Source organism: Girardinichthys multiradiatus, chromosome 5, assembly GCF_021462225.1.
Source record: "Girardinichthys multiradiatus isolate DD_20200921_A chromosome 5, DD_fGirMul_XY1, whole genome shotgun sequence".
Taxonomy (NCBI): domain Eukaryota; kingdom Metazoa; phylum Chordata; class Actinopteri; order Cyprinodontiformes; family Goodeidae; genus Girardinichthys; species Girardinichthys multiradiatus.
Genome location: NC_061798.1, coordinates 10,182,446 through 10,205,929, shown reverse-complemented (window position 1 = coordinate 10,205,929; position 23,484 = coordinate 10,182,446). Strand labels below are relative to the sequence as shown.

The following is a 23,484-nucleotide window of genomic DNA, read 5'->3' as shown; positions in this document are numbered from 1 at the left end:
TCACTTCACTGAGTGAACAACAAGCATCTTTTAGCCGAACATGCAGAGATACACACCCACACAGTATATGGTAAACCTTGCTGAGCCTTCTGTGCCATTGGGAGGGTAAGTATATATAGAGAATATAATGTAGGTAATGGTTTCAAAAGCTTTAGGTTGTAAAATAAAAGAGATTTCAAAATTTGTCTTTCTTGTGCCATAATTTGTTTTTTTAGATGTTATTCAGTTTGGCTCATTTTTTTATTCCATTATGAAAAAATCCCAGAATTTTTATATAGTTTTATATTTTTGTCTGTCTGATTACATCATCATAAAAAATAAATCAGACACTGTGAACTAACAATAGCATTTGGCTACTCTTTCCATTCCTTAACACACTGCTTTCTTATGTGACATCACAAAAAGCTCCAAGGAAATCAGGCAGGATGTTAGTAAAAGAGGGATGTAAAGTCTGTTTCATCTTATGTACAATTTCCGGATGCCTGAAGGTGCCACATTCATTTGTTTAAATAACCATACACAAGCATAAACACCCAGAAAAAAGTCATCAGGTGCTTCAGGAAGGAGATGGGTTCTGGGTCCTAGAGATGAAGCTAACTTTGAGTTCTCTTCCTGCAGTACAACCTCTACACAGAAGAGTGTTGTACTGATCTGGTGGTGCTTGGGTGTGGTGAGTTCATTTAGCGAAAAAAAAAATGAAATTTGAGTATCTGACTGGTGGTCACTGATTAGGGACAATCAAGCTGAAAATAAGATTTTACCAGCTGGTTTCCTGGTACATTTCTAATCAATTTTAATTATAGCAACCAACAATAGAGGCGTCCAGCCATAGGGTGTTATGCCAGGCAATCCTCCTAAGCAATTTTCTGTGTTCAAAGGTCAACACTCTTTAAAAAAGGAGCCATGGCTTGAATCCAGAGATTGACATTTTAAAATGATATACGTTTGAGAAAAAAAACCATAGTATGTCATTTTTAAATTGCAGGTAATTCCTGGGTCCATCTTTTACCTCATACGTCTGCAACAATAAACATTGTTCTGAGAATAGGTGAATTACATCTTGTAGATATAATTTATTGTTGTCTTTTTCTTTATACTATTACTACAGAAAGGCTGGTAAGTCATGAATCCGTCAATCCTTTTGTTTTCATGTGTACCGACCTGTCGGAGGACCATCTGTGGAGCAGCCCTGTCCATAAGACATCTGTTCAAAACCGTTGGTACTATGTTTCGCTTTTCTTAGGATGATGTTATCTGATAGGCCACTCTGTACTGAGCCCACGCGAGAGCCAATGAAGGTTTAGGGTTTTTCCATAAAGGATCCAACTCCTGTAACACTTCCAAAGTCAAACTAGAGCATTTCCATCCTGTTAGAGGCCTTTCAAATAAGGATAGTCCTGTGGAAATATGCCATGCTGATGTGTATTTAATCTAGGCCTGGATCACCTGCAGGTAACAAGATCATTTGTGTTCACTGCATATTTTCATGTGCATTTCCTAAATAAAAATATAACTTATCGAGATATAATTTATTTTGTCATGTTGCTGTTTTTTGTAACAGACCACATAGTTCATTTCTTTTATTCTATTACTCTGCTTATGTGTCTCAGATAAATGCATCTAAACAAAATAAAAATCATTTAATCTCTTAAACCTAACTATAACTAATAAGAATTCAGTTGTTTTGATGATGTTTGTTATTATATAATGCTAATGAACTGTGCTTACAACCTATCTAAGAGCCTCCTGGGAAATAACATCACACCAGTTCTATTGAAACAAGTCAATCAGAGGCTATTTTAGTGCTGGAGTTCTGGAGAATCCCCAGCAACACTCTGCAGGGCAGGATCAACATGGCGCCCCCTGCTGAAGACTATTATTGCTGGCAGTTCCAGCCCAACACCTTTGATCCCTCCCGCTGCAGGTCCTGCCTGCGGCCGAATCACATGCACCTCAGTACCACAACCTCAGAATATGCGAATGCTGCAGAACTGCACGATCTACAGGAGATGGTATGTGTAGAAACTGTTTGGTTTGCATTTATCAAACCAGGATTAGGCATAAAAAACAAAGAAAGCTCCTGGGTAAGAGTAAGAAATTAAGCCTATTTATCAGACCTAATTACTTTATGGTGAACGTTTTGGGGGTAACTCTAAAACTGTCAGGTAATCTAGTAGGTTCTTCTCATAGTGTTTTCTAAAGGTATTCACACCCCTTGAACTTTTTCACTTTGTCACATTATAACTACAAACATTTGGTGCATTTAATGATTGTATTTGATAGAAAACACAAACTAGTGTAAGAAAAATTATTCAAGGGTTTACAATTTTTTTTACAAATAACTTTTGCATTTGTATTCACTTTACCTGCTTTGCACATCTACAGCCTGAATGTTTGCTAATTCTTTTCAGCAAATTACCTCAACTTTAGTTAGATTGGAAATCCTTGGTGAACAGCAGTTTTCAGGTTTTGCCACAGATTCTCATTTAGATTTAGGTGTGAACTTTGACTGGGCCATACTAGCTCTCATGAATGTGCTTTGATCTGTTTTAGCTCTGGGTTTATGTTTAGAGTCATTCCCCCTCAGTCCCAAGTCTTTTAAAGCCTCTTAAGCAGTTTTCCTCCATGATTGCCCTGCATGTGGCTCCATCTATCTTCCCATCCGCTCTACGCACCTTACCTATCCCATCCCTTCAGCATGATGCAGCCAACACTATGTTGTATAGTGGGGATAATGTAAACTGGATTTATTAATGCTTCCTTTCAACAATGGCTTTCCTCTTGCCTCTGTTTCATAAAACCCAGATTTTTGTAGTGCCAAATACAAATACATGCTGCTCTTTTCTGTTTTTTTTATTGTATACAAAGCCAATCTTTAAAAGCATTTATCGTATTCCTTTTACTTTACAATTATGCACTACTGCTACAGATAGGTTTGTAGTTGTAGTGTGAGAAAACGTGAACAAGTAAACGCAGAATGGATTGTTTTGCAAGGTGGCGTTGGTTAAAAGGTTAGGGTTTTAAAATCTAAAAATGTGGAACTAATACATGTCTTCTAATTTCTATTAGCTGGATTCTCAGAAATGAACCCTATCTTAGACATTTTCCTATTTTAGTTATGTTTAACATGGTCATCGGTTCTATTTAGTATTATATGGATTACGTAATACAGCATGTTAGAGCAAAGAGCCAATAAAACAGGCATTTTAAAGAGGTTTTGATGTTTTGATTGAAAAGTTGTCATTGTTTTTGCTTGCACTCTTTGACAGGTCCAATAGGTACCCTTCTTAGGCTTTAAGTTTGGTACAAATACAGTTTGTTAGCATGCATCTAAGTTGCTGACCATTGACGAGATTGTATGGTGCAGTGGATTCTGCTCTTAGCTTTAGTCCTATTCACAGTGAATACAGCATTTAGGTGTGTCCTGAATAAAAGCGACATTTAATTTTTATCATAGGTAGTCTTCAACTGTGAGTGACGAAATCTAAACAAAACTCCAGAAAATCACATTGTGTGATTTTTAAGTTAATAATTTGCATTTTATTGCATGACATAAGTATTTAATACATCAGAAAAACAAAACGTAGTATTTGGTGCATAAACCTTTGTTTACAAATACAGATATCAGACGTTTCCTGTAGTTCTTGACGAGGTTTGCATACACTGCAGCAGGGATTTTGGACCACTCCTCCAAACAGCTCCTCGGACTTTCAGCTATCTCCAATGATTTTTGATTGGGCTCTGCATGTTTTGCAAGTGGGAAAACCTGCAAAATTTTAGACACTTCGTCTTCACACTGTATTCTCAGAAGGGTGCTGGCTATTTGGCCCCTTCACCACTTTATAGTTTTGTGGTTTTGGTTGTACTGTATCTGAGTTGTTCATCTGTCTCAAGCAGTTTTGTTTCTCCCATGTGTCAGTATGTACCAAGCTGGGGAATGCTTCTTCTTGTTTATAGTCATTTCTTACTCTTCTCATTCTCTCTTGGAAGGAAATATGCTCTTATCAAAATCCAATAAATAATATCTACCAGCAGCACCTTGTGCTGTTTTGTTTGATCAGAGGTCGTAAGCTGTCATTTTTCATGAGTCAGTTGGTCCATATGTCTATAAAGCCACAGTAAATGGAACAGGGTACAAAGTTGTCCAAACATAATATACAAGGAATTATGCATTCAATTTAAGCATTTTTATTACTTCATCTCCATAAATCATGAAAATACTTTACAAAGAAAAATAAATGGATATAAATTGATATGCCATGATTTAAGAGCCTGTGTATGAAATGCTTACGGGTACCAAACAGAAGGGACGATATGATATCACATTGGTATGAAATGGGGATTCAAACTGAGCAACAACCCAGTGTTTTCACTCTAAAATCTTGTTGAGATAACATTGAAATGCAAACATTTTGACTAGCTTAAGAGCTAAGCAGTAAAATCATTGCAATAAAGCTAACATGAACTGCCTCATAAAGAGCTCCGATTCGATTATCTCATAAAATGTATTAGAACCTATTTGCTTTTTCAATCTGGGCATTACACACAAGTTCTTCCTTTATATGTAATCATTTGATCCAGCTAATAACTGTAAGCTAAGGCTAAACATGCAATGACTTTGGTGTTTGCTTCTCAAACTTTCTTGTGTTTTAATATGAATTTTTGAAATTGGAATATTGCAACTGGGTCAGATGGATGATCTGGAGAGAAAATGAAGGGAAATTTATAGGAATCATTGTGACAAAAATAATAAATACACATACCATTAGCTTCTTTCAGAGCTGATAGCAACGGAAATACTAAAGAAAATTCCAAGGAGGTGTAACAAAAACTGTTCCAACATTTGTATGAGGGCAAGATTATTTCATCAGCCAATCACCAAGCTAACCTTATTGTGAAGGGAGACACAGCAATGTGGCATTTGATTCTTTTATCATTAATTAATGAAAGCTTGTTGCAGTCCTTGGGGAATGGATGGCAATCTGATATGCACTGACGCAAACGCATACCTTCCAGTAGCACAACCGTACTGGTTGAAATAACCTGTATAGTAGAATATGCCAAGGAATCCTATACTTGAAGTATTGACACTAAAATAGACTTCATTGTGTTTTAGAAACAAAAGGCAATGGATCTAACAGCCATACACTTGCCTGCAGTTAGGAGAGAACCTAAAATACCAATGAAGTGTGTTATCCATGTTAATGAGAGGTAGAACTGATGATAGGATCAAGAAAAGGCTAAAAAATACTTCAAATGGGTTGTGCTGCTAATGCAAAAGCACCACAGCAATGAAATAATGATGAGCATGAATACAGACTAGCTTGAGTTACGTCCTGTGGAGTCTAAGTGAATTGGCTCCGCTAGAGTGAAGGGAGTGGTTAAGGTAGAAGGAACCGAGCTGCAGAACCTTGACAACAGATTTGACACAAGGACCTTAAGGAGTCAGAGTGAGTAAAAGATTTCATGATAGACTTTATTTAGATTCCTACGGAGATATGTTTGTAGAGTTTATTTTTAAGGACTTGTTCTTTGAAGACATCAGCTTTTTAGTTGGGTCACATTGGGTAGATTTTATGTGCATGAAAAATTATATGTCATTTAAAATATTAGAAAGGTTAGTCACAATAAAATTCTTTAAATGTTTCAGTCAGGTTATGTTATCATATTATTGGTGTAAATACAGCTTTTGTTTGGTTTAACCTGTGATTTATCCAGACATTCAAAATTGTGTTTCTTTGCTCTACAAACCAGGGTGTAGGTGACAATAATAATGATGAAGATAATAATTATGAAGATGATCTAGCGCTGTCTGAGGTGACGACATGTGCCAGCAGCGATGGTGTCAGTGGTGGTTGGACCTTTGAGTGGAATCTTGAACGCAGCCCGAGTCCTGAGTGGGAACCTGAGAATTGTGAAACTGACTTCCAACCCAGGTGACCCTATCATGCATCTCAATTACCTTTTTATAAATAACTGACCTACAGTATATATCTTTTGTGGATCTCAGATATACATACTCCCGTTAAAAGGTTTTGTCATGTAAAAATTACACAATGACAAATCATTTGAGAACTTTTCCTATATTTTATGTGGCATGCACTCTGTACAATTCAACTGAAAACCAAATCACTTAGCAGAAAAAAAATAAATAAATAAGTGGAGCAATAGCTAGGAGAATTAGAGTGCACACCCCTAAAGTAATACTTTGTTGTAAAACTTTCTGATTTAATTTTTATAGTATCCTGATATTATTTGCACAGTTTTCCATTTTCTTGTAAATAGTCTGCTGTTGTTTTTTATGCACAAATGTACAAGAACAGTTTTTACATTTTTTAATTATCCTACTTAATTCCACATTTTATTCTAATCTGAGTATTATATTTTTAATAACTGTACAGTACTTTTATCTTGTGATGTCAATTTTCCCTTACTGTACCTTATCTTATGTCATACCTGTTTATTATATTTTACCTTTGTGTAAATCTGCATGCTTCCATTTGCCTGTCACGCTGCTGCTGTCATTCCTGAATTTACCCACTCAGGAACAATAAAGGATATTTCTAATCTATTATTTTCTAGTGAAATGCTGCTGTATGTCTAAAACAGCATTGCCTTAATAGGAGTGATCCGTGGCGCTCCTTTAGCATTCGCACCAAGACAGTGTGTGTTTATCGTGACCAAAAATATTTGCAAACAACTGAATTTGTCTTTTTTGTAAGAGTGATAGAAGTATGGTAGCCTTCTTTGAGCCAGTTGGCCAGCAGTGCACAGCAACGGGTGGGAAGGGGCTGTGTATCTCTGGTAACTCTGACAGTTTCAGCTTAAAAGAGCTTCAAACAGAAAAATCAGTTTGGAGAAACATTTTTGATTTTAAAAGCATAATTCTTTTTTAAACCTTGATGCTGGTCCCCAGTTATTGGATTCTGGGTAAGACCAAATATAAGATTTAGACGCAGTTTTGTTCCTTTCAGTCAACATATGTCCATTCCCTTGATGTGAAGTAATTTTTTTTTTGTATTTGTTTATTTAGGTGTTTAAAAACTGACAAAGTGCCTCTTTCTTTAGCTTTTTAAATCAGTGGGAGCAGTCAGAGAGGAGCACATCCCTCAGCCCACGGAGCCCTTCTGCAGGCCAAACAGAGATGACCCAACTGGACCCTTCTTCCCCGAGAGACGCTGAAAACTCTGGGATGGATGAAAGGAGAGGTAGAGACATGTCCCGCCGGGCTTCAGGTCTGTTACTTAGTACATCCCTTTATACAAAACATCTTCATATTGATCTTAGACGCAACGTTTTGTCACCCATGACATTTCTGCCATTGTTCTTTTGCAGGCTACATATTAAGACAATGATGACAGGCTTGTATGATTTTCAGAGTCCAGAGGAGGCAGAGAAAAAGAAAGCGGCTATTTCTCTCCAGACAGAAGAGGTGACGGAGTACGGCAGAGGGAGGAGGAGAACAAGCATACCTACCGCTATTATGAGAAAGGACATCCACTGCCAAACAACTACGTTCCAGAGCCCAAAGCCTGCGTCCCCTACAGGAATGTCAGCCTTGGACTGCCATCCCAAAGAAGAAACCCAGATACATATATGCAGGCAACTTGGAGAAGTGAGTCCCCACAGAGGTACACATACCATTCCAACTTCAGACGAGGTACTGATTCTGAGAGAAACTCTCCAACACGTCACAGCTCTTTGAGTCCAGACCGCTACAGATTATCCGAGTCTCCTGTGGAACCTCGGAGAGGGAGCTCCCTCTGTAGGAGTCAGGCTCGGGCTCATGCTTCATTGCAGGGCTCCTTCCAAATTCAGTCGAATTGTGCTTCACGTCACACATCAGGCAGGTCCAGTCCTTCCTGCAGGAGGGGGTCAATGGCATCTTACAATGCTTTGGCACACAGACGAACAGACTCATTTCAGTTACAGAGTGGTGAATATGAAGACCATAAGATCTGCAGCAAAGAGTCAAGGAGTCTATCACAGGCTTCAAACAAACACAGTTTGGATTCTGAGAAACTCTACAGAAATCTTGAATCTATCTCCCACTGTCGTTCTTCTGCAGTGAGGCAAATTTCATATGAAGGGTCTCAAGCATCTCCTCGAAGCAGGACAGCTCTAAGCAGTTTGGCCAATACTCTGTCCCACAATAGCCGTGAAGTGTCACCATCTAGGAATGGCTACAGTCCACAGAGTCACGCCTCTCTTAGAGAACCTGACTTAAGAGATAAAAGGCTGAGTCAATCCCAAGGTTCCTGGCAGGGGTCTTCACACTCTTTACCTAATCTTCCATCATCACATGGTTCCTCTTCGTCAAGACGGGAGGGGGCAGGCTCCCATATTCTAGTTGGATCGCCTTCACACGTTGCAGTCACAGACTCTCATAAGGTGAACGAAGGGGTTGCTTCTTGGCAGGGGTTTTCACATTCCATACTCAGCCGCCCCCCATCACAAGCTTCCTCTTCATCGAGACGGATAGCAGACTCTCAGGTTCTTGGAGGATCGCCATCATACTTTGCAGTCACAGAACCTGATGAGGCTAACGAAGGAGTTGGCTCTTGGCAGGGATCTTCTCATTCTTTACTCGGTCACACACTATCACAAGGTTTCTATTCGTCAAGACTGTTAGTGGACTCTCAGGGTGATGGATCACATTCACACGTTGTGACAACAGACTCTGTAAATTCTAACAACGGCACTGTTAAAGTCAGCTCTGAGAGAAGCAAAAGCAACATCAGACGAGGAATGGACGCCTTGTTACTTTCTGAGCCCAAAAAGGCTGTAGTAGAACCTGAGGAGGTAAATATATCATTACTTTTTTCTTCACTTTGCTAAAATTCTTGTCAACAAATGTTAAATGTGCAAGAATTATGATGAATCCAAGGTTGGGATGAACATGGATGACTACATCGTGCTGGCTGACATACCCAAGATCCAGGTGGAGGAAGAAGAAACCTTTCCGGGGCTGAGACGGAGAAATGAGAGTCCTAGTCCCTGCAGGGACCAGAGACAAAGATCATACAGGTTGGTGAGACAAAAGGCTTGGGTATTTTTCAGTCGTAGCAATGGCTCAATATGATGGAAGCATTTAACATGAAACAGCCTGTGACAATATGGGGGATGTTGTCTTGATGGTTCATGGCAAAGACACTGACTGATGCTCCACGGGTTTGTGCCGAGTTGCAGTCATGGTGGGATTTTATGTGATAGGCCAACAAAAAGCAGTGCACAACTGAGAAATGGAGAGGAAACGATACATACTGTAGTTGTCAAGATATTTACAGATCAAGATTTTTTACAGATACCTGTGAGGCGCATTTATTCAATTCAATTCAATTCAAAAATACTTTTTTAATCCCAAAGGGAAATTAAATGTTGTTGTAGCTCATTATGAGGGTTTCTTCAAAGAGCCGTTTTATCCATCCCCCAAGAGCAAATACTTTGTAGAACCACCTTCACTGCTATTGCAGCTGCAGGTCTAACCCAGTAAAATGCAATTAAGTTTGTAGTTGTAATGTAACAAAAGGTTAAAAGTTCAAGAAGTATAAATAGTTTTGAACTAAACCTAGTAAGTATGTAAAGGTGTATATTTATGTATGTATATTTTTCTGAAGGTATCAAGATAAAACAGACATCTGTAGTCCGAGGCTAGAGCCAGATGAGAGTAGGAGGGGAAGAGAGAGGGGGAGAGACAGACGAGAAAAATTTCGGGACCTTGACACCGAACGACAATCCGCTGCTTCTCTTCATGCACAGGTAAGATAGAGTAACTACCCAGGTCCTTGTTAAAATGTTAAAACAGCCAATTAAAATCCAGTTCTCTTTTCTTCCACTTAAGACCTCAGATCAAAGTGGAAAACACAGATCTTTAAAAGTGAAGGACCGAGCTCGCCCCAAGGACCCACAGGCACGGGTAAGCAGTCCCAGTGCTTCCAGAAACTGGAAATCACACGTGTTCAGAGGGAAATGGGTCATATTTGCTGTGGTTTCCATGCATCATGTTGATATTTATTCCATCTTTTTTACCCACCTCTGCCCTCTCACTGTAGCTCATTTTTGGGAACATGATATATATGATTGAATATGATTTATCATCATGAATAGATTCAAGAGGAGTTTAACGACAGGACTTGTTTCTAAAAACGTTACGTTTCCCTAGAGAAGTGAAATAAAAAGTTTCTGCACTTTCTGCTGAATCAGTGTGTAACTGAAGAATATAAAAAACTATGACCACAATTCTGATGTTTTACTCTGGAGGGTGTTAAAGTGGGTCACAACCCTTCAAAGAATGTTTGAAGAGAAATGGCATGACCATGCTTTTGCGGTTTTCTCTTCCTACTGCATGCCATGCATTACTTCTCCCCTAAGTTTTGTTTCTCTGTCATCGCCTCATGCTCCTCGGACACAACATCTTGCTTGGTGAGTATCTCAGGGTGCCCTAACAAGCTCTGAAGGCATCTGCTTGTTTTCAGAGTGATTCTAAAATATGTTTCACAAGTTCCTCCTCTTGTCCACAGTGATGATCGTGGTTCACAGAAACTACACATCTTCCTGTTTTATGTCCTCATTCTGCAAGACTGATCTTATTTATGGAGAGATAACTGTCTCTATCACCTTTATGCATGTTTCAGACTGCTCTAGCAATGACATTCGAGCCTGTTTGTCTGCTTGACAGTTTCCGCTTCCTTTAGTTTCACAATCAAAGATGAGACACAAACCACAGCAGAGTGCTTACTAACTGTCTGGCTCTAATGCTTCAACTGCAGATGGTGTTACTTGAAGGGCTGGATGTCCAGGCTGAACAAACAAGGCAAGGTAAGTACCTGTTTTTACTTCAAGCTAGTTCTTGCTGTAACCACAATTGAAGAACCTGGCATTTAGTTTGTAACCAGAGAGGACAAGAGACTGTTTTCAGTATGCCTTATTCAGACCACAATTGTCTTAGCTATGTAAAGCCCGGTTTGACTTAAGCAGCAGATAAAAATAATGTTCTGGTCTAAATGCAGACATAATTGGTACAAATGTCACATTCATTTGGGGATTTTAATCATGTATTTAAACATTTTGTTTTTACAAGCATGAACAAAATGATTTTTAATAGGGTTCAGTTCAGTTCCCTTCCAGAAAGTTAATGTTAAGCTGTTTTATCCGACCCTAAACCTGTTTTAAAGTGTGCTTGGGATCCTAATCCTGCTGGAACACCAAACTATGACAACAGTTAAACCAGCTGTAGCTGTTGATGTAAGGTGCAGTTTTAAAATGTAAAGATAGCCCTTGTGTTTCATTATTTCACAAACATGGTGCAATGCAAACTGGCATTAAAACAGCCCCATGGCATGATGCTGCCACTCCCATGCTTGATAGTTTAATCTTTGTTTTTAGGTTTGAAAGCCTCACTCATTGTGGTTAAATATCTCAAACATTCTCAGTTGAACATAAAACTTGTCCCTCAGATGACAGAAATACCTGTGTTCACCTGGATATAGACTAGACGAGATGCAACAGTGAAGCCATCTGAAAGAAGGGACAGCGCAGACTGTAGTTGTTGGGGAAGATTAGGTCATTCTGTGTTTAAAACGAGATGCTCCTATAAATCTGTTGCGGAGAGTGTGATCACTTCTGCCATCGTCTGTTGGGTAGCAGCATCAGAGCCGGTGACTTAAAAAGCTCAACAAGCTCATAAAGAAACCTGGTTCTGTTCTGGGGCCTGGTTGATCCAACAGGGCGAACATTAAAAACATCACAACTGGGTTTGGAATGGACAAAGCATGCTAACATTAACCTTGTAGAATGGCTACATCTATACCAGCAAACCAATCAATTTAAATGAGCTCAAGAAAAATAAGAAGTGAGGTAAAATATCTAACCAAAGGCATACTGGGTTGCCTTTTGCTGGGTACAAAAGGATGTGGTTCCTCTGCAACTTGCTAAAAGACATTTAAACTAAATATTAGTGGGGTTGTACAGGTCCTTCTCAAAATATTAGCATATTGTGATAAAGTTCATTATTTTCCATAATGTCATGATGAAAATTTAACATTCATATATTTTAGATTCATTGCACACTAACTGAAATATTTCAGGTGTTTTATTGTCTTAATACGGATGATTTTGGCATACAGCTCATGAAAACCCAAAATTCCTATCTCACAAAATTAGCATATCATTAAAAGGGTCTCTAAACGAGCTATGAACCTAATCATCTGAATCAACGAGTTAACTCTAAACACCTGCAAAAGATTCCTGAGGCCTTTAAAACTCCCAGCCTGGTTCATCACTCAAAACCCCAATCATGGGTAAAACTGCCGACCTGACTGCTGTCCAGAAGGCCACTATTGACACCCTCAAGCAAGAGGGTAAGACACAGAAAGAAATTTCTGAACAAATAGGCTGTTCCCAGAGTGCTGTATCAAGGCACCTCAGTGGGAAGTCTGTAGGAAGGAAAAAGTGTGGCAGAAAACGCTGCACAACGAGAAGAGGTGACCGGACCCTGAGGAAGATTGTGGAGAAGGGCCGATTCCAGACCTTGGGGGACTTGCGGAAGCAGTGGACTGAGTCTGGAGTAGAAACATCCAGAGCCACCGTGCTCAGGCGTGTGCAGGAAATGGGCTACAGGTGCCGCATTCCCCAGGTCAAGCCACTTTTGAACCAGAAACAGCGGCAGAAGCGCCTGACCTGGGCTACAGAGAAGCAGCACTGGACTGTTGCTCAGTGGTCCAAAGTACTTTTTTCGGATGAAAGCAAATTCTGCATGTCATTCGGAAATCAAGGTGCCAGAGTCTGGAGGAAGACTGGGGAGAAGGAAATGCCAAAATGCCAGAAGTCCAGTGTCAAGTACCCACAGTCAGTGATGGTCTGGGGTGCCGTGTCAGCTGCTGGTGTTGGTCCACTGTGTTTTATCAAGGGCAGGGTCAATGCAGCTAGCTATCAGGAGATTTTGGAGCACTTCATGCTTCCATCTGCTGAAAAGCTTTATGGAGATGAAGATTTCATTTTTCAGCACGACCTGGCACCTGCTCACAGTGCCAAAACCACTGGTAAATGGTTTACTGACCATGGTATCACTGTGCTTAATTGGCCTGCCAACTCTCCTGACCTGAACCCCATAGAGAATCTGTGGGATATTATGAAGAGAACGTTGAGAGACTCAAGACCCAACACTCTGGATGAGCTAAAGGCCGCTATCGAAGCATCCTGGGCCTCCATAAGACCTCAGCAGTGCCACAGACTGATTGCCTCCATGCCACGCCGCATTGAAGCAGTCATTTCTGCAAAAGGATTCCCGACCAGGTATTGAGTGCATAACTGTACATGATTATTTGAAGGTTGACGTTTTTTGTATTAAAAACACTTTTCTTTTATTGGTCAGATGAAATATGCTAATTTTGTGAGATAGGAATTTTGGGTTTTCATGAGCTGTATGCCAAAATCATCCGTATTAAGACAATAAAAGACCTGAAATATTTCAGTTAGTGTGCAATGAATCTAAAATATATGAATGTTAAATTTTCATCATGACATTATGGAAAATAATGAACTTTATCACAATATGCTAATATTTTGAGAAGGACCTGTATGTATATGTTTGAGTCTGTATGTATAGTTTGACCCTGTGTTGTTTGGAGAAAATCCACAACAATAAAAACAAGTTTTTAAATAGGGTTTTATTAAAAAGTAAAGTTTGACGATCATGTTACCAAGTAATGTGAAGGAGTCCACATTTTTTGATTTTCAACAGTGGAAGAGGCAGTGGTTTGTTCTTGGTGAGACTTCACTGAGATACTACAGAGACTCAGAGGCTGAGGAGGTATGAACAGATGTGTCACTAACACTGACACCTACAGCGCCTTGCAAAAATATTCATGCCTCTCAAGATTTCTCCCAATTTATCACATTATAACAACAAACTTTAATGTTTTAATGGGATATTTTTTGATAGTGTAACACAAAGTAGAACATATATGTAATGTGGAAACAAAATGATCTGTGTTTATTTTAAGATATTTTCAACTAAACATATGATTGTGACATGCATTTTCATTAAGCCCCCGTCACTATGATACCCTTAAATAAAATCCACTGCAACCAGTTATAAAATAATATCCAGAGCTTTGAACTTCCCGCAGAGCTCTGTCAATCCTGTTCAGCACAAATGTCAACGTACCAAGATATGGCCGTCAACCTAAACTTATGGGCCAGACAAAGAGCAATAACCTAAGACACAACAGTGAGCCCCATTGTAACTCTAGAGGAGCTGCAAAGATAAATAGCTCAGGTACGAAAATATGTTGACAGGGCAATTATTAGTTGTAGATGCCACAAATCTGGCTGTTATGGAAGAGTGGTGAGAAGAAAGGTATTGTTTGGTATTAGAGAAATGCCAACAGAAGTTATGTTTGCAGTTTTTCACAAACCACATAGAGGACACAGTGAACATGTGGAAGAATCTGCTCTGGTCAGATGAGACTAAAGCTGAACTTGTTGGCTTTCATACAAACTGCTGTGCATTGGGACAAACTAACGCTGCACATAACCCAGAACAAATAATGCCCATGGTGAAACATGATGGTGGAGAACAACTATCCTAAACATACAGCCAAATATATGGTGAAAAGGTTTGGATCAAAGAATACCTATGTTTCAGAATGGCCCAGTCAAAGTCCCAACCTACAGTGATCTTAGAATCTGTGGCAAGACTTGAAAATTGATGTTCATCGATGCTCTCCATCCAGTCTGTCTGAATCTGACTTATTTTTGCAAAGAATAATGGGCACAATTTCATTCTTTAGATGTCCACAGCAGGTAGAGACATTAAGCAAAAGAACTGCAGCTGTAATTGCAGTAAAAGGAAGTTCTAAAAACCATCAACTAAAGTGAGGCTTGATAATGTAAAAGGTAAGCATAGTTGAGCCAAACTGAACAGTTGGGGACGAAATGTTTTGCAATGACATAGATGTTGGCTTAAAGATCATGGACCTTTTTTAGGTGGTTCTGTAACAGTTACAAACATTTCGTAAGACTTACAGCCTTGCAGCTGTAACCACAGTGAAGTGTTCTGGTTCTTCAGAGACCTGCTTACTCAGTGTCCCCCAGTGGCTCCTTTAAAACAGGACTGAAAACATTGTTTCTACTGCAGCTTTCAATCAAAGAATCTGACCTATGAACTGTTTGCCCAATCACTGATGAGTGACTGAAGTGACAGATTGAAGACAGTCTGCACTGCTGTTATAATCCCTGGTTAATTATTTTTTACTGTTTTTTAGCTACCTAACTGTTTTAAATGTGCATAGTAACAGTTGTTTCTCTTGTGTAAGGTTTTTATGTGTTTGACATATTGAGCTATCTTCTTGAGCAAAGCTTAATGATGGCTGTAATTCTAATGTCTCTCATCTGATTTCCGGTAGGGAACTATGGATCGCCTTGTGTATGAATGGTCCTATACAAATAAGCTTGATTATTGAACTAAGGTGGTTAATCAAAATCCATGTCACATTTGTCAGATTGTGTGTTACCACATGTTTAACTTTAACACATAAAATCCAAATAAAATTAAGTTTGTGGTTGTAATGTGACAATATTAAAGGTTTTAGACGTGTGAATACTTTAGGTAGGTATTTCATTCATCTGTGCTTTCATGGTCTGCAATTATTAGTTTTACCTAATCTTTGTTTGGGTTGTAGCCTTGTTTGACTAGATATAATCTCTCTTCTTATGCTGTAGTCAGATGATTTGGATGGAGAGATCGATCTGACTTCCTGTGTAAACGTGTCGGACTGTGATGTAGAGGAGAACTATGGGCTTCAAATTCAGGTTAGTTTTCAGAGCAGCTATGCTATGCTCAGGCTTTCATGCATTTTACCAGATCAGTGGACAGTCATTAAGATGTCCCCCTTCCTCTGGTGTTTGCAGATAAGTTACCACATATTCTCGCTACTTCCTGTTAAACTGTATGTGTGTTTTGCTCTCCTTCAGACAAAAAGGGACGTGTTTACTCTCTCTGCTGTAACATCCAGAATTCGTCAGAACTGGGTAAGGTTACTGAAGCAAGCCATCCAGAACAACACAAAGTAAGTTCCACCTTGTAATTAGTCTCATTATGGGATGAATTAATGAGATCCTTTATTTTGAGGAAATGTTCTCTAGGTAAAAACAAAAAAAATTAGAACAATCTACTTAGCACCTTTTTAACTGCAGATGAGAAGGAGATGAATGAAAAGACCAGGGAAAGAATATAATACAAGGAAGAGAAGTACTTTTACAATGGCAAAACTTACTCAACTGCTTTCAAAACAAATAATAAAGGGATACTTCTGGATTTTTCCAGTGAGGTTCCATTAAAAAGTTTTAAGAAGTAAATATTTTTTTGGATGGGAATGCCATACATGTTCCATTTTTGGGACATTTCACACAGGACGATAACTAATGTTTCACCCACTTCCAATCTCCATTTTCATGTAAATTATGGTTTTCTCTAAGAACCCATAAAATGTAAACGAGGCAATGGTTTGCGGATTCATAAAATGATTTTTGCATAAATCTCTGTGATGTTTTGAGATTAGAGTCATTTTAGGATGTAGACACCTGCTTTGATCTTGGCCCTTCTCAGACTAGCCGTTAGCTTCAACCTCATCATGTTGTTCTGATCTAAAGTTGTTAATGTAATCTCACTAACAAATGTTCAAAGGGCCAGAACCTTTCTGTGATTGGTTGGTCGGTCTCCAGTGAACCCCCTCTCTTGTCCACATATGGATGTGTAATTCTACTCTCATGTATTCCCTCCTATTCTAAACTCAGCCAATCAGACTCCAGCTGTGAGAAAGAGAACCCCCGTTCCCGGAGACTGTCGTCAAGCCAACCGCCCGCTCAGTTCCCCTGCGGGGGCTCCAGTCATGAACCTGCCACATCTATCTACAATACGGTAGTGGCAAACACAAACAGGGACCCAACGATAGAAGGCGACCTAGGGAGAGACCTCTCTCTAGCCACTCAAAGGGAACAAGGGGAGGGCTGGGATCGTGAGCAAGCAAAGAGATTGGAAGAGAGGAACAAGTGGTTTGAGGGAGCGGTCCCTCTCAGTGAGATGAGCACTAGGTGGGACTCCATGGAGCTGAAAAGGGGGAGCATTCCAGTCCCTGTTAATGAAACCATAGACTCTGAAGTCAACAAGAAATGGACAGAATTTGAGACGTCATTTAGGGATCTGAGTGACCAGTCTCTCATTGGAACCCAGGCCTATCAACCAAGTTCTCAAGGTGTGCCAGAGTCCCTAGTTAGTTCTCAAACATATCAACCAAGCCCAGATCAGGTCAGTCAGACTTGTATGTCCTCCTCAGGCGAGGCTCTTCCATTAATAAATAACCAGACCCTTCAAACTAACAAGGCTGAAGCGCTTCAAAAAGAGGTAAGATAGTAATTATTTTGAAGACACAAATGTAAAACTACACTAGCTTTGCACCTGCTAATCTTTTGACATGATCTCTCTCTTGAAAAGCAGGTTGAGACCGTCAAGAAGGAGCGTCAAGCAATGGGGATAGATGTGGACAGTCCCTGTGGCCCTGGAGCCCCCTGTAGGGCCAAGCTGGAAGCCATGGAAGTAGCCCATCGAAAGGAAATGCAGGAATTGCAGGAGAAGCATGCCAGGGAGAGGAGGAAGCTAGAGGAGGAGAGAGGCCGCATGCTGCAAGAGGAGAGCCAGGCAGCTGCTAAGGGTTAGCCAACAAGTTCTATCATACTGCAGATGTCCCAATTGGGATTTATTGCCCCAATAACAATTCAAGTCATTTAAGAAAGAGCATTGCCAATACAGAGTCACAGTTTGATACATGATTAAAATCTATGCTAAGTAGATGCAGTTAAATAACACAATTTATTTATTATATATTTCATGGTGTACATTAGCATCGTGATCTTGTTCCACTTTATTTACTTACCAATGACATTCAGGACCCTGTAGTGTCATTTTTCTAAACAGGGACAGATATTTTGTCCCAACCGGGGTTTCTGTAGGTTAGTCTCAGTATGTTGCTTCATTATGGGTCAACTAGCTTCACAAAGAAACGTTACTGTTCCAAGAATGCATCACCTGAAACACGTTTAGCTTTGTCATTTGTTTCTACTGATACATTATATCCAAGGCACCACATACATGTTTTGTTTATGTGGAGCAGTTAGCTGAAGTAGCAGTGTAATGCTAGCATGTTTTTCTCCCCATTTTGATGTGACTTGTTGATAAGTGTGCTCCAAACCTATTTAAGTATAGTTCTAGTTCATCGTATGCAGACAAAACTAGAAGTCAGTCCTATCCTCCTGCTACAAAAACTTGGCACATTGCTTTGAAAGGCATAAAATTTAATGACTAGTGTTTCAGCAATTTTCTGCGAAGTTCTGCTGGGATTTCTGATTTTCTTTAATTGACTATGCAAAACGTGGCCACACAGCTGCCAGGGGGTGCAGCTAACAAATTTGCATAAAGTTTTCTTAGGGACTCTGGTACTCACCATTTAAAAAGAAATCTTGATTGGGCCATGGGCTGATACCTGAAATTGAATCAGGACATTCCTAAAACAATACTTTTTAATACATGCAGTGTGCTGATGCTGCATTCTTCAAGGCTCTCCTTCCATAACTTTACTATTACAGTTGTGTAATGAAATTTGGTGAGTTTTCTAATTAATTAACTAATTATTACCAAAGCTATTGAGGCACTGAAAGCTGCTCATAGGGAGGAGTTGCAAAGAGAAGTGGAAAAGGCCAGAAGTCTGGATGGAGGAGCAGCACACATGGATTCCTACAGAGGTCATATGTAAGTGTATTCTTGGCCCTCTGTTCTGTTGTGGATAAAAGTAACTTCCTCCCAGGCTCTTGCTGGAAGACCGCGTTGTTCCTTTCTCCTTAATGACCCTCTGTGTGATGTTGCATTACATTTCAGTTCAGAACTTTGTGCATTTGTCTACATCAGGCCTCAGGCAGATGTCTTGCACAGTGAGTTAAACGTGCTATCAGAACGTTACTCTCAGAAGTGCCTCGAGCTGAGAAGCTCTGAGCAGAGCAGCAAGAACCGAGAGACTGAGCTGGACCACAAGAAAAAGGAGATGGAGCAGCTCCAGAGAGAAAACCAGGTTTCTGGACATAAGATTGTATTTTTTATACAACTGTAGGGCCACATTATTGCATAACGCAGGTACATTTAACTTTCCAATATATTTTTAGAACAAATTCTGTTTTTCAGGAACTGAAGATCAAGCTTGCAGAAGAAATCAGTCGAATGAGACTTTTTATCACGGGCCAGAGGTCAGATGTGGTCTCACTTTGCAAAACCGAGGCAACTCCTTCCGATTTAGAGGTACTAAGAGAAAAAACCCAATATTGTTTTACTGTTGTGAAATTATTTGTCCAGCAATAAATAATCTCAGTGTCTGACTGCAATCTAGCCACTGGTTCTACATATGTCCCAGCAGTTAAATTGTCTTGATGTAGCAACCACTAAAAGCAACAATGTCCTGCCATTTGAGCACTGCAATTCTGAACCCATAAATAAATCGAAGGAGTTTATTTTGTCCATATTAATACCTCAATGCAACAGCAGCACTGTCACCTTTGTCCCTTTTGTTGTGAGATTCTGGCCTCATTTGTGTTGGATGTGTGGTCAGAAACATCCCACATATGCTGCCACCTTCAGGTAAAATTACGGTACTGCATATCTGATGGAGCAGATCAACCCTGCAATCCTGAGATGTCAAAGTAGGAACATTTTTTCTATGAAGATAACCTAAAAATGGACAATCATCTTGATTGATAATTAAAGAAACATAAATGGTTACAAATTTTACCATGCTCAAGAATAGAGAACTTGCCGGTCCGTGTACTTTTGCGTTCATTCGTTATTCTATTTTTGGAAGTGAAATCAAATTCTCAAAACGGCGTCAGTTTGGTTTTCGTATTCGTATGAAAAAAAGAAAAAAAAAACATAAATAGCTTTGTTTTGCTTTTAAAACCCCGTGTATGATTCGTTGGTTTTTCTGTTTCGAAATAATTCGAAAAAAACGAATAATGAGGCGTTTTTTAGTTTTTTAGTTTTTGTTTGTTTGCGTTGAAAATTAAATTAGAAAAACAACGATTCCAAAAATAAAAAAGTTTGTGGTTTTCTAATTATAATGGTTAAAAGAAAGACATGTTTTATATTTTGTCAGTTCGCCGTACAATAACATTTCGGCGGAGCCAGATCCTGGCAATGGCTGCACTCGAACCCTGCATTGGTAACAGAACTTGTGCGAAATTCTGTTCCCCTGGTCACACAGCACCTTCGTTGCACCATGTTACTACATGTATTTCACCACAGAGTTCTTTAGGTGTAGGTATTAGTCATGTGACGTTAGGTTAGTGGGCAGCAGACTGGTGAGGAGAACCTGCTGAGGCAAGGACACAGCCCATGTGAAGCAACAGCGCCTCCTGGAGTCAAAATATACAGATAGAAGGGGACCAGATTATTTCATCACACAAATTCTGTAATCATTGCAGTGATTGAGTGCAGCCATTGCCACCTTCCTTGTAGAAAGGCGCACACCGATGATACGTGGTGAAGCCCTCTTATTGAAACGTCTTACCTGGACAAGTTTAATTTTGTCGAAGGTTACAGTAAATCTTATTTAACTTATGTCTTATTTTCCTTGGGTATTACTTTTTGTTTTAAATTTACATTATAATGAGCTTGTTGGATATTTGTAAATGAGTTTAGTTTGACGTCTGTAATATCGGTATTATACTGTAAACCAAATTACTCCCATTGTTTAACGTCAACCATTTTGTGCCTCTAACTACAGGTCCTTCTCAAAATATTAGCATATTGTGATAAAGTTCATTATTTTCCATAATGTAATGATGAAAATTTAACATTCATATATATTTAGATTCATTGCACACTAACTGAAATATTTCAGGTCTTTTATTGTCTTAATACGGATGATTTTGGCATACAGCTCATGAAAACCCAAAATTCCTATCTGCCACTTTTTCTGGTTCAAAAGTGGCTTGACCTGGGGAATGCGGCACCTGTAGCCCATTTCCTGCACACGCCTGTGCACGGTGGCTCTGGATGTTTCTACTCCAGACTCAGTCCACTGCTTCCGCAGGTCCCCCAAGGTCTGGAATCGGCCCTTCTCCACAATCTTCCTCAGGGTCCGGTCACCTCTTCTCGTTGTGCAGCGTTTTCTGCCACACTTTTTCCTTCCCACAGACTTCCCACTGAGGTGCCTTGATACAGCACTCTGGGAACAGCCTATTCATTCAGACATTTCTTTCTGTGTCTTATCTTCTTGCTTGAGGGTGTCAATAGTGGCCTTCTGGACAGCAGTCAGGTCGGCAGTCTTACCCATGATTGGGGTTTTGAGTGATGAACCAGGCTGGGAGTTTTAAAGGCCTCAGGAATCTTTTGCAGGTGTTTAGAGTTAACTTGTTGATTCAGATGATTAGGTTCATAGCTCGTTTAGAGACCCTTTTAATGATATGCTAATTTTGTGAGATAGGAATTTTGGGTTTTCATGAGCTGTATGCCAAAATCATCCGTATTAAGACAATAAAAGACCTGAAATATTTCAGTTAGTGTGCAATGAATCTAAAATATATGAATGTTAAATTTTCATCATGACATTATGGAAAATAATTAACTTTATCACAATATGCTAATATTTTGAGAAGGACCTGTATACTACATTTCTATATTTTTAAGTATTGGTTATTCTGTATCTGTCACTTTTATCATTTCAGGTGCACTGTGACCTGTGCGGTTGATGGGCCCATTTTGACTGTGCCAGATATAATAAATACTCACACAACTTATTTATGAACATAGTGTTTGCAGGGACAACCTGTATTTGTAGATATCTATTTAATTTATTTGGAGTTAAAGTTAAAGCTCGTCTGAAACGGTTTCATTCTTTTTCAAGTTAGATATTCTGATGATTCATATGAATCAGAAACCATTTTTTCAGAATTTGATTTCACTTCCAAAAATAGAATAAAGCAAAAGTACACAAACTACTTCCCCTTTAAATCTTACAACTTATTCTCGCCGAGTTTGATTTCTGCATTTTTGAGGATCCAATCTATTTTACTTACAGCCTATGGATATAAATGAAGGAAAACTGCATTAAACTCACCTCAGAATTGTGTCAGAAGATTATTTGGCGCATACAACCATTTGTTAAGCAAAAGAGTGAGAAGTTCCATGTTTTGTCTTTCAGACATTGTTGAGAGCAAAGGAGAACGAAGTGCAGTATCTTAAAAAAGAAATCAGCTGTCTTCAAAATGAAGTGCAAACACTTATGAAGGTATGTCTGAATTATCCTGATATATATAAAATCCTTTGCAAAAACTATTTCCTATTACAACCACAAACTTGAATGTCATTTTATCCAATTTTATGTGACAGATCATCAAAAAGCAACAATGTTTTATAAAGTGGAAAGAGAATCATACAAGTTTTTACAAGTACAAATACAAAAAGTGCCATGAATTTCTATAGATAAAGCAGTTAGGTCATAAAACTATTTCCATAGCTCTAAACATCTTGCTTTTCAATCCAACATCGAGAAAATGAAAAGAGTATGGCACAGCTGAAAATCTAACAAGACATGGCCTTGTGGAAGAGTGACAAGAAGTAAGCTAAAAGAAGTCCTGTTAGCAGTTTTCCACAAGCCATGTAGGAGACACAGCAAACATGAAGAAAAAGGTGCTTTGGTCAGAGCTAGCTTTTTGGTGAAAGCTACATTTTTGACCTAGATGCAAGATGCTTGCTCTGAAGACTACCACTGCACATTACACAGAACATATCATCTCAGTGGTGTAATATGGTGTTGGCAGCATCATGCTGCAGGATGCTTTTCTTCAGCAGGGACAGGGAACCATGTCATGCTAGGGGCAGAGGTTAACCTCCCAGCAGGACAATGACCCTACGTTTAAGATATTTTACAAAGAATAAAGGGTAAAACAATTATGAAAAAGCACAAAAGACTTGCAGCAATAAATGAAGTGACATGTGGTTCTGCAAAGATATTGTCTGGTGGCTGAATACAAATGCATGCCACGGGTTTGTGGTTGTAACATGACAAATTGTGAAAATGTTCACATTGATAAATACCTTTACAAGGACCTGTATTTAGAACTTTTTTTAAACATGTTTGTGTTTGCCACAGGAAAAAGAAGCAGTCTACAAGCTGTATAAGGAGGCCTATGTTGAACTGAGTGACACAAGAGGCCGGAGCCAGCTGGAGTTGGGCTCCCTTAATGAGCACCTGAGACTGGCCAATGCTGCACTGCAAGAGGGGGGCAGACAGACCTGATCAGTACAGGCAACACCTAAACATTACATCAAAGGAGGGACAACAGCCAATCAATATGAACTAATTAGATACTGTATCAAGTAAAACCTATTGTATTGCATCATAACTGTATGGACCACTGAAATAAAGAGAAAGGTGTTTCACA

At 39.3% G+C, this 23,484-nt stretch overlaps 1 protein-coding gene across 1 annotated transcript; it reads left to right on the top strand.

Annotated features, from left to right (window-relative positions):
- Window positions 1–1,853: 1,853 nt before the first annotated feature.
- Window positions 1,854–23,482, top strand: LOC124868659. Its single transcript, XM_047366146.1, has 19 exons — window positions 1,854–2,012; window positions 5,755–5,936; window positions 7,069–7,235; window positions 7,379–8,802; window positions 8,888–9,027; window positions 9,618–9,759; window positions 9,842–9,916; window positions 10,786–10,818; window positions 13,742–13,810; window positions 15,724–15,813; window positions 15,976–16,070; window positions 16,798–17,255; window positions 17,337–17,404; window positions 17,498–17,711; window positions 18,697–18,805; window positions 18,962–19,121; window positions 19,232–19,345; window positions 22,242–22,328; window positions 23,193–23,482. Exons 1-19 carry the CDS (start codon window positions 1,854–1,856, stop codon window positions 23,337–23,339), a joined length of 3,933 nt encoding a protein of 1,310 aa, XP_047222102.1. The 3' UTR covers window positions 23,340–23,482.
- The last annotated feature ends 2 nt before the right edge of the window (window positions 23,483–23,484 follow it).